General features: G+C 41.2%; 1 protein-coding gene across 1 annotated transcript; it reads right to left on the reverse strand.

Moving 5' to 3' along the window:
• Window positions 1–7,268: 7,268 nt before the first annotated feature.
• On the reverse strand, window positions 7,269–18,016 carry LOC149287298 (NADH dehydrogenase [ubiquinone] 1 alpha subcomplex subunit 9, mitochondrial-like). Its single transcript, XM_089493085.1, has 11 exons — window positions 17,968–18,016; window positions 16,519–16,689; window positions 15,704–15,801; window positions 14,622–14,713; window positions 14,042–14,183; window positions 13,258–13,360; window positions 12,921–12,988; window positions 11,991–12,067; window positions 9,189–9,284; window positions 8,358–8,424; window positions 7,269–7,439 (listed from the first exon to the last, which is right to left on the reverse strand). The coding sequence occupies exons 1-11, from the start codon at window positions 18,014–18,016 to the stop codon at window positions 7,269–7,271; spliced, it is 1,134 nt and encodes a 377-aa protein (XP_089349211.1).
• Between the last annotated feature and the right edge of the window lie 324 nt (window positions 18,017–18,340).

Consider the following 18,340-nt stretch of genomic DNA (forward strand, 5'->3'; position numbering starts at 1 on the left):
ACGTAACAAATCACTTAATAAAAGTCTACGAAAAAGGATATTGTACTTGCCAACAAATAAAGCCAGAAAATATATTCCGTTCAACTGCATGCTTATCCTGGCACACCTGTATATAGTAGATTTTTGGTAGAACCTGCAAAAAAATGGGGAGAGGGAGGCACAACTAATATTAAAAGTGATCCAAATCCATAATATTGTCTCAGAGAGAGAAAAAAGTTGACTCCAACTGACAAAGCATACACGTCAATAGTGGAACCCTTAATGAGATGGCTTCAAGAGATACATTTTTGAAGGTCTGATAGTCTATCTCAATTGAGTGTGCAGGGAAGCTCTGCCATTTATGGCCATGTTATCTTTTTATAATTTAACAAAATGCAAAGTGAACGATCAGTAAACCTAAATTAAATCACTAATTGTTGTGACCACCCTTTGCCTTCAAAACAGCATCAATTCTTTTAGGATACACCTGCACAGTTTCTTGAAGGAACTCAACAGGTAGGACCTTCCAACTATCTTGGAGAACGGACCACAGTTCTTCTGTGGATTTAGGCAGCCTCAGTTGCTTCTCTCTCTTCATGTAATCCCAGACAGAATCAACAATGTTGAAATCAGGGCTCTGTGGGGGTCATACCATCACTTCAATAAAAGTATTTAATAAAAAAAAAAAGAAAAATTCCAATGTTTTTAACAAATTTCATAGTGAACAAAGGCAACTGTTATATTGCCATGTTTAGTAAATAAATGAATTAAAATGAAATGCAGTTTTTATACGTACAAACATAACCCAGTCCTTGAACTTTAACGGTCATTCTGATCAATTGTTACATTCATTTGTTCATATAATTCTCCGCAGCTGCATCCCAGCCGGGCACAAAGCCTTTCAATGATAGAGACGGATAATAGAATGATGTGAATTCAATTCCTTGTACTTGACAATGTTCCGCTGAACATCTATTAAAAAAAATTATCAGAAAGGGATACTGTTCCTTTAATAATCAAAACACATTTTTGAAATGTTATAGCAAATTAAAAAAAGGCTCTAAATACAGAAAAAAAAAGATATTTTATAATAACATTATAAAAAATATTATACGTTTATTGGAAGCTGTGAGGTTATGATACACTCATTGTGATTTTGTACAATATACCGGTCACTCTTGTTAGAACATATAATACATTTGTAATTTCTGTGAAAGGCTAGATAAGTGGAATTTGTACATATATGATGTCATTATACAAATACACATGGGATCAATACCAGCCGATGACCTGTCCACCAGAACAAAGAACAAGAGGTCATCCATTCAGACTTAAAGAAAGGAATTGTCACTTAAAGCAGAGGAAAGGGTTCTTTACAGTAACAATAAAGGTGTGGGATTTACTACCTACAGACGTTGTGTTATAAATTCTATAAACGCACTTAAACATGGGCTGGTTGAACTTTTCACAAAGAAGACTATACCGGATATAACGGGTTATAAGGACCGGATTAGTTATAGCTCGTAGATCTGGGGGGGGGGGGGGAATCAGATTGCTGTTTTGTAGTCAAGAAGAAATGTTTCCGCCTTATTAGGCTCAATTGGAAATCACTTCTTCTGGATCAACAGCAAGGCTGAACTCGATGTCCTTGTGTCTTTTTTCCCAACTTAAATTGCTTTGTTACTATGTTATGTTACAGGGCCGGACTGGCAATGACAAGGCAGCCCTGGCACTTTAAGGCCAGCAGCCGCCTGATGATGTAAGAGAAGACGACGGCTGAATATATGACACATATATGTATGTTTTTTATGCTCATTTAGCATGCAGCCGCCTTTGCCCGGCAACCAAGATGGCCAATCCAGGCCTGTTCTGTTACTAAAAGGTCCTGCCTCAACGTTACTGACCATGAATGAAAAAGGTGGATCCTTACATTTACATTTAAAGAGAGCAGATAATAGCTCATGCGACAGGGATACTTTGACATACTATATATTTAATATAGCACACAAAGTCTCTGATTTCACCTTGCTTCAGACAAAAAAAATATAAATATTACTAACGGCAACCGGCAAACAGCAAATGTTTTTTATTTAATTCAATATTGAATATTTTTGTTTTATTATTTGTTGATCCAGTAAATGAACTTTGGGAAAGACAATTTGGTAATCATGTGATATTTTGGCTCCGCCGCTACTCACAAATCACACAATGGAGGCTCCTTTATGGCAGCGCAAATTAAATCAGTTTCTTCATAGACCTACATTAAACCAATTTTCAACCCAGGGAGAACATTTTTTTTTAGGATTCAATAATGTTAAATGAGTTTTAAGGCCTACGTAGAGCATAGTGGGAGGTGTTAAATTACCCCTGCCTTAATCAAAATTACCCCATGGGGAAAATTACAACATGTTGATCAATTTTGAAATTGGCTTCTAACTTTGATTATTTTATCGTGCTATGGTGGAAGGTATGATTTGTCGCTCGTCTCTACAAAAATAACACACAGGAAATACCACTGATGTAACAATATCCTCACGGGGATTCCGATCGGACTACATACTAAACATATTAACTTCCAGATTGTAATAGAGGTATTTTCATTCCTTGCCCTAAGTAGTATCGATTGATAGTGAGATGGAATGAAGAGGTGGTGCTCACCATTAAGGCTCTAGGGTAACAACCTTAACCTCCTTAGACTGAGGGACTCTATATAGTGTGATTCTAATTCTGGGTTCAATGGAAGCCAATGTTTAATAAAATATTTAAATACTTGTGTATTATCTACTTCTAACCAGGAACAAGCAGCAGCACCAGCAGAGTGTCCCTGGTTGGGAGGACATACAGCCTCGAGCCCCTTGCCTTCAGGTCTGTCCAGCCTGGGGAGCCCTAAATGGTGCGTGGTCTGGGGTTTTGTCAGAAGGCGCACGGATAATACACAAGTATCAATATCTATAAGCTCTGCCACTTGATATCTCAATTAGCTCAATTTTAGCAGGATGGGCACCCAACAAGCTATGGACGATAGATTCCCCAGTTATGCCCGAGTGGGCTCACCGTGGCTGAAGACTGCAGAGATGTCCACAAACTGGAGAAAGGTGGACATGCTAAGATCATCTTGTGTGCATTACTCAAGTTGCTCTTGCTTTGTTTGTTTAACTTGGATGCCTAAGTTCAGAACGGGGCAAAAAGGCACCCTTAAGGACAATGGGCGGTCCCTAAACCCATTGTCATTAAGGGGTTAATGTCTTGTTTGTTTTGTCGTCCCACAATATATAGAGACCACTGTAGCTAGCATTATTTTATATTATTTTTTAAATTTTTTTTATATTTTATTCTTTCTCTGAGGGATTAATCACATAAAATTATACAATTTATGGCAACAGACTATCAGGGCCCGCTTTGTGTCCGATGGCAACTAAATATTTCCTACAAAAATTCTGAATTAGACAAAATTTTACATGATTAAATTATTCTTTCTGAGAAGGATTTGGGAATTAGAGAATGATGTATCTAATGTTACATTTGGTTACAAAACTCTGCAAAGTAAGTGGTACAGCACCATTAAAATTGTTTTTTACAAACATCGCTTTCAGGGGAAGTCAAAAATATGACATTTTAATAAATTATATATTAATTTTGGGTTTTGTTTTACAAAGATCCACATCGTATGGAAGCAATAGGCTTACTTGAAAGGTTTCAGTTACATTGAGTGAGAAAGAATCGAAACTCATGATAAGAACTTGTGCCTCTCATGAGATCGGAAGGTTCCATTCTGCCAGATGACTTCTGCAGAGTTTAGTAATGTACTTGGCACACGCAGCAAGGAAACTGGCAAGTTCGATCTCCAGAGATACAGCCAATCCTTTGAAACTGAGACTGTCATATAAACGAGGGCCAAGCGTGTTCCCATAATCTTAATTCTGTCAATACAGAGAGAGAAGAAAAACACAAGGCTGGAGCTAGAAGCCATCAGAACGGTAACGTTCTCGACAAGGTGTCAGACCACACAGGACGGGCTGTACAGATAACGCGCCATTTTCATGGGAATAGAGCACGCGTCGAACTACCAGCTCCCATCATTCTCAGTCATCCTATGGACAGCAAACAGTCCTGAGAACTAAAAGGAGAAGACAGATGGAAGTAATCTGTAGGGGGGCCCAGAACTATATGATGTAGATAGATATTTCAGTGCAAATCCACCGTTAATCTCAATTCAAAGTCTTACTGTGGTTTACAGGTAACATCAAATAATGAAAGGGCCGCCTAAAAATCTATTCACTAAAGGGAGAGTTGGGAGTTTTGACTCCACCAGGGCGTTTCTGCTCCAGGAAGAGCTTGGCTGGCCCATTATAACGCATAGTTAGAGATTTTGTCATAGTCTAAGCTCTTCTTGCTGGGGAAACGGGCTAATACTAAGACATAGAGCGGCGTCCATCATAAACCCGCCACTGAGAATTAATGAAGCCAATTGCAAAGTTGCCCCCAGGCTATTAAATTAATAAATGAAAAATGGCAGCCTTCTTATGACCCTTCTTAGAGGCGGCAGGGTCTACATAGCACCCATTGTCAGAACACACAATTCATGACAGCAGGGTTACAGGAATTCTCTTGCTTGCTAAATACCGTATTGGCTCGGATATAGGCCGCCCCCGTATATAGGTCGCACCCTAAAAGTTTGGTGCTTTTTTAAAGAAAAAGTTTTTTTCTTTAAAAAAGCACCAAAAAAACATGCTGCCACTCTGTCCTCCCTCCCCGAGATATGCTACCACTGTCCCCCCCCCCGAGATATGCTACCACTGTCCCCCCCCCCGAGATATGCTACCACTGTCCGTCCCCGTCCCCCCCCCCGAGATATGCTACCACTGTCCGTCCCCCCCCCGAGATATGCTGCCACTGTCCTCCTCTGCCCCCCCACTTACCGGAGCAGACTCCCGGGTGTCTTGCGAGGCTGGCGGGGGACATCTACGCAATACGCGTATACAACTTCGGAAGTTGCTCCGGTAAGTCAGGCGGGGGGCCAGAGGTAAAACGCATCGTGCGGTTAGACAACCTCCCGTGCCGGCACCCCCCCCCCCCCGTGGGAAGTGCTGGCAGGGGAGGCTGTCTGAGCGTATCGGGGAGTAGGATGCAGGTCCCCTGCACCGCTGCGGGGGATCTGTATCCTAACCCCGCTGCCTGCCCGCTGCCTGCATGTCCCGGGCGTCGGGCGCTAGACCCCGAATATAGGCCGCACCCCCACTTTAAAGACTTAAAGTGGGGGGAAAAAGTGCGGCCTATATTCGAGCCAATACGGTATATAAAATCTTCCCTTGATCTAGAGAGATAATTTAAACTTTTATAATAATAAAATTGACTGGTTCATCTACAGTTATGGTGAATATTTTTGGCACTTTGGAATAAATTTGTACAATATCTTCGGAAATATACCAACCATGTATCATAATATTTTAATAGAAACATAGGAAGTGAAATAGGATGTCCAAAGGTATTCAACAGAAAAAAAAAGATGCTTCCGTAATATATATATATTGCTTTCACAAAAGAAACCTAGAACATGATCTGGACCGCATTAAAGGCAGCCTTCCCCAATATTTGGGAGTAAAAAACGTAGCAACAAAAACAGCCTACAAACATTTAGTAGCTAAGCTTTCCTTTTCCCAATGGTGAATTCCAGCTCTTTCTAAAGGTTTTCAGTTGGCTTGAGATCAGGACGCATTGATGACGTTTTCAGCCATTCTTGTGTCTTTGGATGTGTGCTTTGCATCATTGTCCTGCTGGAGGACCCATGATCTTCTACCCATACCTAGTTTCCTATAAAACGCTCTGGTAATCCAAGATATTTTATGATTCCCTTGATACATTCAAGGCCTCCAGTAACAGACAGCAAAACAGCCCTACAACACCATAAATCCTCCGGCATATTTAACTGTAGGTAGAGTCTTCTTTTACTTGCTGGTCTGCATTGCCGAAGAGCTCTACGTCAGTTTTTACCTGTCCGTAGAACATTTGCCAAATGGATTGTGGTGTTGGCAAAGATCGGTTGCACCTTTTTATGTTTCGCTTTCAGCAATGAGGTCCTTCTTGGCCTCTGTCATAAAGAAAGCCCTTCTTGGTTAAGTGTGCGGCGCATGGTACAGGTGGAAACCATCACTCCAGATTGCTCAGTCGGCCTTAAGCCATGTAGGTATCTTACTTGGTGTGTGTGTCCCCCCCCCCCACAGTAGGCACCAACCTTTGAAGACTTCTCTGATCAATTGTCCTCTTGCCACCACATCTCAGGAGCTTCCATGAGCAGGAAACTTGTTAATAACGTTGTGAACTGTTGGAACAGGGATGACTAGGTCTTTGGAGATTGCATTGTAACCTTTAGAATGCTTATGTTCCGTTATAAGAGTTTTTGATGCTCTCACCATTGTGACTGTGAGTGCTGGAGTTCAGCTGCAGGGAATGCACACCCTTCTGGGCCACACAAACAGTGAGATTAGGCACACAGCCAGGTCCAGAGGCACGTTACAGCAGAATAAACCAGAAACGTGGTCCAGGTTTGGGGGCAGACAGCACAGATTCACAGTTGGTTGAACAGACAAGAAATCAACCCAAAACATCATGCCACCGCACAGGCTCAACAAGCAGACCATCACTGGAAAAGGAATTCAGACTAGAGGAAGGTCTAAATAACCTACTAAACAGGTAACAGGAGCGGGTGATCATCGCTCATTGGCCGCAGGTGGAAATAGCCTGCGTGACGGCAGGAAAACAGGAGAGCAGGTGGTTAACAGCCGCATAGCCCTGTGCCCGACGCGCTGTCTGTATACCTGGAACGCGGGTTGGGGCAGAATGCCGGTGACCTTATTAAGCATTAAAGCCATCATCGGTCAATTCATGACTCGACTGTGATTAATTTATCTTTGTCTAACTTCACATCAATGACTTTTTAGTGGATCTGAATTATTCAACAGGGTGCCAATAGCGGCGTCACGGCAACGTTTCCAGTTTTAGACATTGTCATTAATTAATCCATACTGTTCTTTATCAAACGTATGTGTATATCGACCAAAACTGTTTCACCGCACGCTTTTTTCCAGGAAATATTCTTTTTTGATGTACAAAATATTCAAGGATGCCAATAACGTTGACGTTAAATGTACATTCTACATAAGAGACGCACACAGCATACGTATATATTTAACACTTTTATTTATGTACACAATTGGTGTAATCTGCTTTTTCACAAACAGTTGAGAAGGGAAAACACGGTTTCCATAATCAAGTGCATCCTGGATTGTGTGTTAATAGGTAACAGGAGTTGCCGGTTTTGCTTCTTCCAGATCAGCCTCCAGCCAGCGGTATTTACGGTGTCTACGCAGGACCTCGATGGCTTTCTGCTCCACCGCTGTCGGCACAATGCCAAGGTCTTCCAAACCAGGGAGGTCTGGGTACTTCTTGTCTGTAGTATGGAACTGGAGACCAATAAAATCAATTATTAGCTGGTGTGAAGGGATGTAAAAGGCCATCTTAGAAATGTTTTGTATTTGTTTAACCCCATCGAGACTGCTTATCCATTTAAATTTTCTAGTTCCGTACACGTGATTCGCTTCAGAAGCGATCCCCCGCACGGAACTGAGGGGGATTGGCTGCCACGGATCGCTGGGGTCACCCATCGGTTAGTAGCAGCCATCCCCTCGCGATCCCATCGTTCAAAGCGACGCTGGATCGCGCATCATCAAAGACGCCCCGGTCTTGAAGGGGTTAAATGTACATTTACGCAATGTAGCGTTTCTTTTGCAATATGACAACATAACAGACAAAAATAACATTTTGAAAATGAATGCTTAGGGGAGTCAAATATTATAGTTCTCACAGAGGCAACAGTAAATAAAGTTAACCTACTATTTCTTGGCAACTTTTTACCACTCGGTCGGCACCTAAGTTGCCATATATCAGAAGGGGGGGGGGTCATATTTTACTCTATACTACTAATCCTAAAAAAAAATGCAGATATAACACACACCTGTGTATAAAACACTTTCTAAATCTAGGACTACATTTTCAGGTAAGCTTGATTTCACTGTTGTGTTACGGGAGTCTGTGTATCGCACAGCAACGCAGGTTATTATTATTATTGCTACTGCCTAGCGATAACACAGCGACACGGGCAATACGCAGGCCAGATCATTCTTCACTTCCCGCGACAAAGACGACCACAAACGACTCGTGTGAAATAGAACTCTCGTGAAACGCTCATGAAACGTTAGAAGCTGAAATCACGTCCCAAAAGCCACCTGTTTTCCGGCGGGTGCACAGTACTCATCAAAACAGGAGAGACGAGCCCAAGAAGCAGAGGCGGAGCGAGCACGATGAAAGTAACAAGAACTTACCCGGTCGATTTTATCTCTGGTTAGCCAAGGCTCAAAGGGGCTTACTTCAAAAAATCTTCCAACTAAGCTAAATGTGAAAGGCGGGAGAGATAAAAAGGGTTAACTGAACACAGGACCATGATTCATGTTTAAAAGTAAAGTGACCCAAAAAAAAAAAAAATACATAGAATAAATAGAAGCCTAATATCTAAAATTATATGCAGAATAGGAAATATATATATATTAAAAAAACATAAAATATGCTTTTTAAGTATTGCACCGTGAACTCGTTACATTGCTCTGCTTTATCCAATGGTCCACAGCGATGCCGAGCAATAAATTATACTCAGTTCCGCATATTTCCTTATTATCTGATTATAAAACAATAATAATCTCTCAATAACGAGCAATGCTTCAACTGTAGTTTGCGGCAACTGCCACTAGAGGGAACGCTCACGGATTTTTTAAAAAAATGTATACTTTGTTCTTTTTGGCCCACTTGTTTCTGCTTATTTCCAGAATACACAGCTTTTAAAATGTTAACTCTTTTCAGAACTTATAGGAACACAAGTGCTTGTGTGTTTGGGGGACCGATGTATATTATGCCACGCTGAAATGTATTACACCTTTTGATGGAATTAGAAACATGACGGCCGATATTATATCCCAAGTAAGTTAAACTAGATGGCATTAGACAAAATAGGGTTCTCCTTCAAATGTTATTTGAAATGATCCACTTGTCCAGCGCTATGGAATTTAATGGCGCTAGACAAAACAATAAATAATAATAATAATCATAGAGGTAAGTTCATTATTTGCTTTATATCTCCTGGAGCGTTGGAGTTGACTTACCGGTAAAGGGGACGAGGCATTGGATACGGAACAAAAGGTCTGTGGGCAACTGCAAAGATATATTCTACCAGGTCGTGGAGCAGGTAACGGTTAGGCCTGAAGAAACGGTCAAAGAGACAAACAATAAAGGACGTTCTCCTTTTGCGCTCCCGGTTAATGGGTAACGAAAGTACTTTAACTTGCAGTCTTTATTGATGAAGATGTCGGGGACATGATACTGTCACTTTAAAATGCTTAAAACCAACACATTTACTAGGAGTGGTTGATTTGATTTGTATTCTGTGTTTTTGGGCTTCGGTATGATCCGCAGATACAAATGAATTACAACAATATATACAAAGATTACAAAATGATCTCAGTAACTTCTTCCATACAACATCAGTGTCAGATATCCAGATATCCATGACGTAATAAATGATGGCATTCTGGAAATGGAATAAAAAAAATAAAGAAACTGCCACTGCGGAGATGCATATTTTCATTCTGTTTTGTAAGTATCAATTGGTGACAAGTTTAACCCCTTCGAGACAAAGGCTGATTTTACTTTTTGTACCCTTTGTGACAATGGCCTTTTTAACATTTCTGCGCTGCTTGTGTTTAGCTGTAATTTTCTTCTTTCCCGTTTACTGAACCCACACACATTAGATATTGTTTTTTTCAGGACAAGAAGGGCTTTCTTTAGATGACATTGTTTTGATTGTATCATATTATTTACTATTAAAAAAATTATAAAATATGGTGAAAAATTTAGAAAAAAATGACTGTTTCTAACTTTTAGTTGAAAAATCTTTTACTCATCTATAAAAGGTAATGAAAAAACCTGCTAAATAGATTCTACTATTTGTCCTGAGTTTAGAAATACCCAATGTTTTTATGTTTTTTTGCTTTTTTCTACCCATTATGGGGCAATAAGTACAGGTAGCGTTTTGCTATTTCAAAGCCATTTTTTCCAAATCTGGTAATTCTTCCCCTCATGTGCCATTTCGGGTATCTTTGAAGCCGGCCAATGCAATTTACCCCATCAAGTCATATATTTTTGAAAACTAGACAGCCCAGGGTATTCCAAATGCTAGTATTTTAACTCTTTCCATGCACCATATCTACCACCAGTCTTTGTCAAACTTTATGGTAGTCATTTTTTTGCATTTGTTTTGTCATACACATTTTACTTCAGGTATGAATTAAAATGTTCTAGTTTATGTCACTATCACAAAACACCCCAATATGTGTTCAGCAACATCTCCTGAGCGCAGCGATACCCCACATGAATGATTTTGCCTGGCTGTTTTGGGGCAAAAGGGCCACATTTGGGGCATGCGCTTTTTTCAATGTTGAACTTTGGCATTTGGGATCCACTGCCCATGCCCTATTTGGTACATCTTTGAGCCAGGCCATTTCAGTGTGCCCAACAAAACCATATATTTTTCAAAACTAGACACCACAGGGTATTTTAAATGCTGGTATTTTAACTCTTTGCATGCACATATTTTACCACCAGCATTTTTTCAAAGTTTGCAGTAATATTTTTGTGTGTGTATTTTTCCCACACACACCTACTTTATGTATGAATTTACAGCTCCTGGTATATGCCGCTGTCACACGACACCCCATAATGTGTTCAGCAACATCTCCTGAGTGCAGTGATACCCCACATGCATGGGTGTGTCATTTTTGGGGGGAACTAAAAGGCCACATTTGGTACGTGTGCATTTTTCTAATTGGAAATTAGATGTGTGGTCATCCTCCCCCCCGTGTTAATTGGGACGTTGTTGAACCTGGCCCATTCAATTTACCCCATCAAATCATACATTTTTTAAAAGTAGACACCCCACGGGCATTTAATATGCCAGTATTTTAACTCTTTCCATGCGAGAATTGTTTTAAGCTAATATGCTAATTTTAGGACTTGCTCACAAAAATATATTTTTTATATATATATATATATTTTTTTTATTTTTTTTTATTTAACATTTTTTTTCAACTTGGAGGTTCCCCTGATAGTGACATCAGTGGGAAATGATTTTTACATTTTACTGTTTTTTTACTATTTTTTTCTAATTATTATTAATTTTATTTTATTTTTTAATTTATTTTTACTAATCACACTGTGATTAGAAAGCTGGGCTCCATTGACTTGCATGGTGAATGCAGTACCTGTATTCAACCTGCAAGTGGAGCCAAAGTTCTCTAGATGGTCTGGACTATCTAGCGAACTTTTAAAATTTGTGGTTCCTGTTACAGGACGGCGGCCATCTTCCTTGATGGCGAAGATTGCCGGCAGCTGCGGCTGTGACCGCTCTCCGGAGCGGTCACAGCCCATCAAAAGGTTAGTGTTTGGTGTCGCTGGATGCCTCCTGATCGAGGCATTCCAGCGACACCATTTAAGTTTAGGAGGCGATCGTCGATCGCCTCCTAAACGCTTTTAAAACGGGCGTCCGCCGCCATACAAAGTATGGCGGATGTTGACGCCCCGTGGAGGGGCCAGAGATGGCCCCTTCGTGCCGATCGCGGCGTTGCTGAATGCCTCGAGGTCGAGGCATTCAGCAACGCTTTTTGGGTGCAGAAAGCGATAGTAGATCGCTTTCTGCACCCGTTTAAAGACGTGCCGGTCCTGGCACGTCAATTGTCGTAAAGCACATGCTTTTCCGTGCCGTGCCAGGACCGGCAATTGTCATTAAGGGGTTAAAAATCTCCGTCATTAACAGAACAACACTATAACATCTCTGAGTAACTACTGCTTAAAAACAAAACAAAAAAAAAAAAATATATATATATATATATATATCTCCCAACCCAACTCACCCAACCAATGCATATGTTTTTCCTTGTGAGTCGGGGTCTTTGATGGCACTCATTATAGCCTTGGCAACATCAACTACCTGAAAGATTAGAAACATGGTAATCGAGGCACACAGTATATCAAGTTGGCTCAAATATTATATTACAGATGCTAACACATGATATAAATTTTATATATATACACATATATACATACATATATATACATATATATACACACGCAGGTTTTTTTGTTTTTTAAGGATTTTATCAGTAATGTTGCAGCGTAGCACCAGCATTGAGCTAGAGAAAAAAAAAACCCCAAAAAACACATTTTGCCCAAATTTCAAACTGCTGCAGAGCCAATCGGGAATGGGCTAGCGATGATCAGATCACCTCTGGCCAATAAGGATGATCTGATCGTTATGACCGTCACGGGATGACCTCTCATAGGCGACAACCTTGTGCTTAGGGGTAGTCATCCCCAGAAATCGCACATTTTTGATTAATTTATCAGCTTGAAACAACTGAGCACTTTGGGGGTTTGTAACAAACATGGAACGTTTAGCACACGTGGTGTTTACGCGTTAGGGAGACGTGGAAGATTATTTTTCGGGACATGGAAAAGTGTCGTAAGATTGAAAAAAAAAATTGCATATTCTTGTCATATTCTATTTTTTTATGTATAGTTTTGAATGGCTAATTTCAAAACTTTTCCCAGGAATAGTAGTTAAACCAAAGAACTGCTGAAAATGTCCTGGGGGGGGGGGGGTTGGTCAGACATCTGGCATTAAATAATTTATAAAGATGATTAAATAAAATGTGGGTTTTTTTCACATTCTATCCTGAATGATTTACCTGGATGTGACAGATTCTACAACACAGATGCACTCGGACGGAAGTATGGATGTCTGTGCTTTTACCCTGTCCAAGTATGCACTAAAAAATACTTACATAAACGGGCTGCTTTACGGTCTTCTTACCAAATGAAATCAGCGGCACTCCACCAAACCAGCGCATGTCTGCAAGAAACAGAGATACAGATAAGAACCATTAAGGCCCGTCTAGTGTGCCAGCTTTCCTGACGTAAAGGCTTAAACCTTAACCAGTGCTCAAGTCTTGAATTCAGGACATGCAGGGTAAAAGGTTTATCTTTACTGAAGCTAATTAATTAATAATAGGCTACATTATGCCGAGAGGCACAGACAAAGTCAATAGTAAATTAAGATTATGCCTAACAGACCCCAAAAAGAGACCCCAGCATTTTCCGGAGCACAGCTAAGGTTCCTACTTGCATAATGATTGAAGAAGCGATCTTCCCTGCCGTATATCTCTGGAGGTTTCAGAATAATCGCCTCTGGAAATTCATCTCTCACCGCCTGCTCGCCAACAGCCTGACACGAAATCACAAATAAAATCAGCATTTTTCTTTAGTGATTTGATTATTTTATCTAATTTACAAAACAAATCAAGGTCCCACTCGCACCGCAGGAAATCAAGAACAGGGTGAAACACATGAAACACACGCATTTCGCTACTGCGGGGTGTTTGCCGGTGTCATTGTCCTCAAGTTCCCTCGCCTTTTCACCCTCCCTCATAAAACGTTTGGCAATGAAATCCTATTCAGTTTATTTAAGGACGATCTCAACTCAACGAGAAGAGCTGAGCTGACCCTGCATACTGTATAATTCAATGGATGAGGAGACTGAACAAATCTCACCGGTTTAGTTATGCGTTATAAAGGGCCGGCCAAGCTCTTGCTGGAGCATAATTCGTACCGTGGTTGGCCCTTTATAATGTATAACAAAGCCAAGATCCTGAAACACAACTCTCCTTTCAGTGAACAGACCTCTATGTCCTTGTCCAGGCATCCCAAGGACTTGTATGCAGTTGGTCAAACCACTGAATAGGAGCCAACGATTATAATACCCTTACCTGCCTCCAATGGTAACGACGTGTTGAACGCGCTACCCCTATGTATGCTATAAACAGGGTCCCCATCTCTGCGGGTAAGCACTTAAATACATAGAGGTCGATGCAAGTGCTAGACTCGCTCCAGGAGGCATCTCACTTACCTTTGTCCTCAAATACTTTGAGGGGCTTTTCATGTCAGCATTCAGGTGGGACATATGGATTAACTTCTCCACGCCAGCCTGTCTTGATAGCGATGCAATTTCTTTTGGGATATTCACAAACACATCATCGAAACCGAAGTTCCTTAAGAAAAAAAAAAGTCAAATGTAATAAAATATTTATTTAAAAAATATATATTTTATTGAATATTTCGAGCAGACTCCATCAATCCCTCAATTATGTTACAACCCCAAGTATCAAACCATTAAACTATTTAAGGGCCGTTCATCCAGAACACCTTTATTAAAGCACAGTTTTAATGGGATCTTAAACAATAGCACGCATGAACCTTGAAGGCAATGGCTGTCCAAAGCAGCGGTTCTATGGACCTTCTAATCTAATTTCTTTTATTTTCAATCTACTCACAGGAAGGAGAATTGACGTTCTAAACATCAGGTTAATCGTAAGTCTAATCAGGCTATTGGATAATAACACCGCACTCTTGACCTCTTGATAGATTTTTGGAACGGTAAATACATCCAGAGAACGTTGAAAAAGTGTGATATGGAAAAAAAAACCTACTTTGTTTCCCATTCTCTTCCAACAAGGTTAATGACAACGTTTGAGTTCTCGATGGCCCTCCTGATGGAATCTTTGTCTCTTGCATTCCATTCCTGTAAGGAGAAAGGAAAAACTTGAATTGCTACACTTCAGAAATAATCCAGATTTAAGAATTTCCCGTGATGCGCATGAAAGTATCGTCCGAGGAACAAGCACACCGCAAAAAAAAAAAGCTAAATTCTGGTTTTCTTGGAAGAATTGTTCAAATCGCTTCTTTGTAGCTCTGGTTTCTCTGCAGCCAGTAAACGTGATTTGTTCTGGACTAAAAGAACCCACATCTAGTAAGGACTGACCTGAGCGGGCCAACTATGAGCTCCAAGTGTCGAAGGATTCACAGACATTATGTTAACTTCACTTCCACTTGAATGTGGAACTTCCAATAAGTTTGGTCAAAGAAGATGGTATATTTTGTTGAAGGCAATACCTTGACTATGTACGCTATATGACCAAAAGTATGTGGACATAACAGTGGAGGCAATGATCTGGGGCTGTTTGGGCTCCCTAGTTCCAGAGAAGGGCAATGTTACTGCTACAGCATACAAAACACATTTTAGACAATGCTCTGCTTCCAACTTTGTGGCACCAGTTATGGGAAGACCCTTTCCTGTTCCAGCGAGACCGAGCCCCAGTGGAGAAGGCAAGGGCCATAAAGACATTGTTTGACTAGTTTGTACTAGCAGCCACACAGAGCCCTGACCTCAACCCTACTGAACACCTTTGGGATGAATTGGAATTCCGACTGGAGCCAGACCTTCTTGCCCAATATCAATGCACATGGGTTTGGAACGGGATGCCCAACAAGCTTGTATAGATGTGACGGCCAGGTGTCCACATACCTTTTGTCATACACCATAGACAAAGATGTAGAGACCACCGAGGTCAGGAAAGCGTCTGTGACTCTGAATCATCTTCTATGTTGGGCCAAAAAAGGTATCACCTTCCACTAATGATGCGATGGCTGCATCCAGAACCCATAGGATGCTTTCGCACAAAAGCAGATAAGTCGGCTTTTGCAGAATGACTACCTGGGGAAAAATACTTACCATAAATATTAGCTGTCCCAGATCACCCATAGGTCGAAGATACATGATGTCATACTGATCGCAGCGGTAGGGTATGATCAACTGAGAACCAATGCGCCCTAAGATTTTAGAAAAAAATATCTATTGTTCGTGGAGGTATTAGAAACAAAATCAGACTCTCATTTCTTTACAGCATAAGTGAACGTGCGGCTACTTCGTCCTACACCAATGGCAGCTGTTATACTGTATGTACTCTTCACACTTATACCGTTTTTGCTCGATTATAAGACGACCCCCCAAAATTTGAATATTAATTTAGGGTGGGGGAAAGCTTGAAAAAAGTTTTACTAGTAAATATTAATTCATGTAAACTATTTTTTCATATTTAATAAAAAAATATGATTGAGAAAAGTGCATTTCTTGTTTTTATTTCTATTTCCCACAGATATACCACAGATTTTACCTCTTATATGCCACTCTGCCCCCCCCCCCGCCCCCGACTCACCGATGTATCCCCAGAATTGCCCCCGGTGCTCCAGACTTCCTGGTGTCTAGTGGGGGCAGACAACCTCTGCTGCTAGCCGGTACTTCTGCCAGGGTTTCTATGAATGAATAGAAGCCCCGGCAGCAGCAGAGGTTGTCTGTGAGCAGCGCACAGACATTCACCGGCTGCCAGAGAGGAGGATCTGTGTCCCCTGCAGTCTTGAAGTCAGACCTCTATTTGAGGTATGATTATTAGACAACCGAATATAAGACGAGGGGTACTTTTCAGAGCATTTGCTTTATGTATTCGGATAAATCAGGTACATTCATTAGCTGAAACTAGGATACTTTACCAAGTCTGTTGACCACGTAACGACCCAGGAATCCTGTTGCTCCAAAGACAGTGGCGACGATCCCGCTAACCGAGGAGCGCCCGGCTTTCCCGTGCGGGATGACAGCGTGGTGCACGTTCCTCTGCTGCAGAACAACGGGGACGGAGGTCACAAGCGATTTAATATGAGGACCTGGACAAGAAACCAAAACGAGAGAACTTGAATGACACAGTATGGCTTCACACAACAAATGTTTTCAGCTCCAGAGAGAAGCGACTGATAAAAACTGAACGAGAGATAAGACTATAGATAGAGAGACATATTCCAGAAAAATATTACAGTCTTTCCCAGCCCAAAACGAGCCGACTCTTGGGTCCTATTACTATTTGCCGCGGGAGATATTAGATTAGCAGAAGGACAGAATTCACCATATGTATGCACAGCCATGCGTGTGTATAATATATATATATATATATATATATATATATATATATATATATATATATATATATATACACACACACACACACACACACAATTCCCCCCCCCCCCGTGCCACAGTATTTAGAGAGTGGTTCACTAAGGTCACTTTTTGGTAGCAGATCTGTCATTTTATTCATTCTTATGAATTACAAAATACTTTAAAGCACCTTTTTGGCAACGATTTATCAACGACAGCTTTTGTGTCACAAGATAATCAAGCGATAATTGACTGCCCTTTCATGCACGAGCCGCTGGGGTTTTATTTACTAAATGGCGCGTCCACCGATCATTACGAAGGGCCAACACTAGCAAGTCTCTCCAGCAAGAAGGGCTTGGCCTGCCCTGTATAATGCATAACTCAATGCTTAAGGAGATGTAGAAGTCTAGCTGGGTTAACTATACATTATACAGGGCAGCCAGAGCTCACTAGCGTTGGCCCTTCACCATGTATAATGAAGTCAGGGAGTTGAAGCCACAAACTCTCAGTTTAGTTAATAGACCCCTTTGTAAAACAGATGAAAAGGCGGTATAGTACCACGGTGACAGCGTGCCATATATAGAGACATCCCTTTTCTTTGAAGATGCTGGCTATGCATAGTGGGAGTTGGATTTCACTATAAGGCTACCTGGTTAGCCACTCAGCACTTTGTCACCTGTAGAAAAGCAGGTATACCAAGCAATAGCCATACCCTGCACACACTTCATTAATACGGACACATGCAAGGTATATGCCAGAACATATAGCTTAACCCCATGACTGCCGGAGAGCTGTTAATGAGAGCCTGCGTCTGTGGTATATAATTCCTTCCACAAAGCAAATGCATGAACTGCCTGTCAGAGGCTTAGCTTCTGCCCTGGGTTTTAAATCACCCGCATACTACTGTTTAGCCGGCTCAGCCGCCTATGTATTCCGCCGTGCCCATGGCTGCTGCCCCTGTTTATAAAGCCTGATCTCCTATGTGGCCTTTCTAACGCCCTGTGACTTACGTGACATTGCTCGGGCACCGGTCGCCCGGCAGAGGGTAATCACCACCATTTTGTCCGGACTCCCACAATCCTAAGGACTCTACGGCGCAACGGAAGGATCAAACCTCCTCTACACAGGAGCTCTAGGATATGAGCGCCCTCTGCTGGCTGTGATCGCGAACTGCTGCTTGCATAGAAGAGCTCGCTGTGAGGGAAGGTCACCAGGAGGAGGGAGACAGCAGTTTGTTTTGGGTTTTTTTCAAGACAAAAGTTTAGTTTTGTCTTTGTTTTAGCATTAAGAATCATTATTTAGAAGGATGAGTATAATAGTATGATTTTGCAAATTGGAACAGAAAGTTATATATAAATATACATATATATATATACACACATA

Source organism: Sceloporus occidentalis, unplaced genomic scaffold, assembly GCF_023333645.1.
Source record: "Sceloporus occidentalis isolate IW3139 unplaced genomic scaffold, rSceOcc1.0.p SCAF_62, whole genome shotgun sequence".
Taxonomy (NCBI): Eukaryota; Metazoa; Chordata; class Lepidosauria; order Squamata; family Phrynosomatidae; genus Sceloporus; species Sceloporus occidentalis.

What these genes read in the sequence shown, in the direction of transcription:
- LOC149287298 (XM_089493085.1), bottom strand. Translation starts at nt 18,016, where the DNA reads ATGGTGGTGATTACCCTCTGCCGGGCGACCGGTGCCCGAGCAATGTCA. An exon ending in TTACGTGGTCAACAGACTTG is followed by an intron (nt 15,802 to 16,518) that starts GTAAAGTATCCT and finishes CTAAAATCTTAG; the next exon opens with GGCGCATTGGTTCTCAGTTG. An exon ending in TGGGACAGCTAATATTTATG is followed by an intron (nt 14,714 to 15,703) that starts GTAAGTATTTTT and finishes TTCTCCTTACAG; the next exon opens with GAATGGAATGCAAGAGACAA.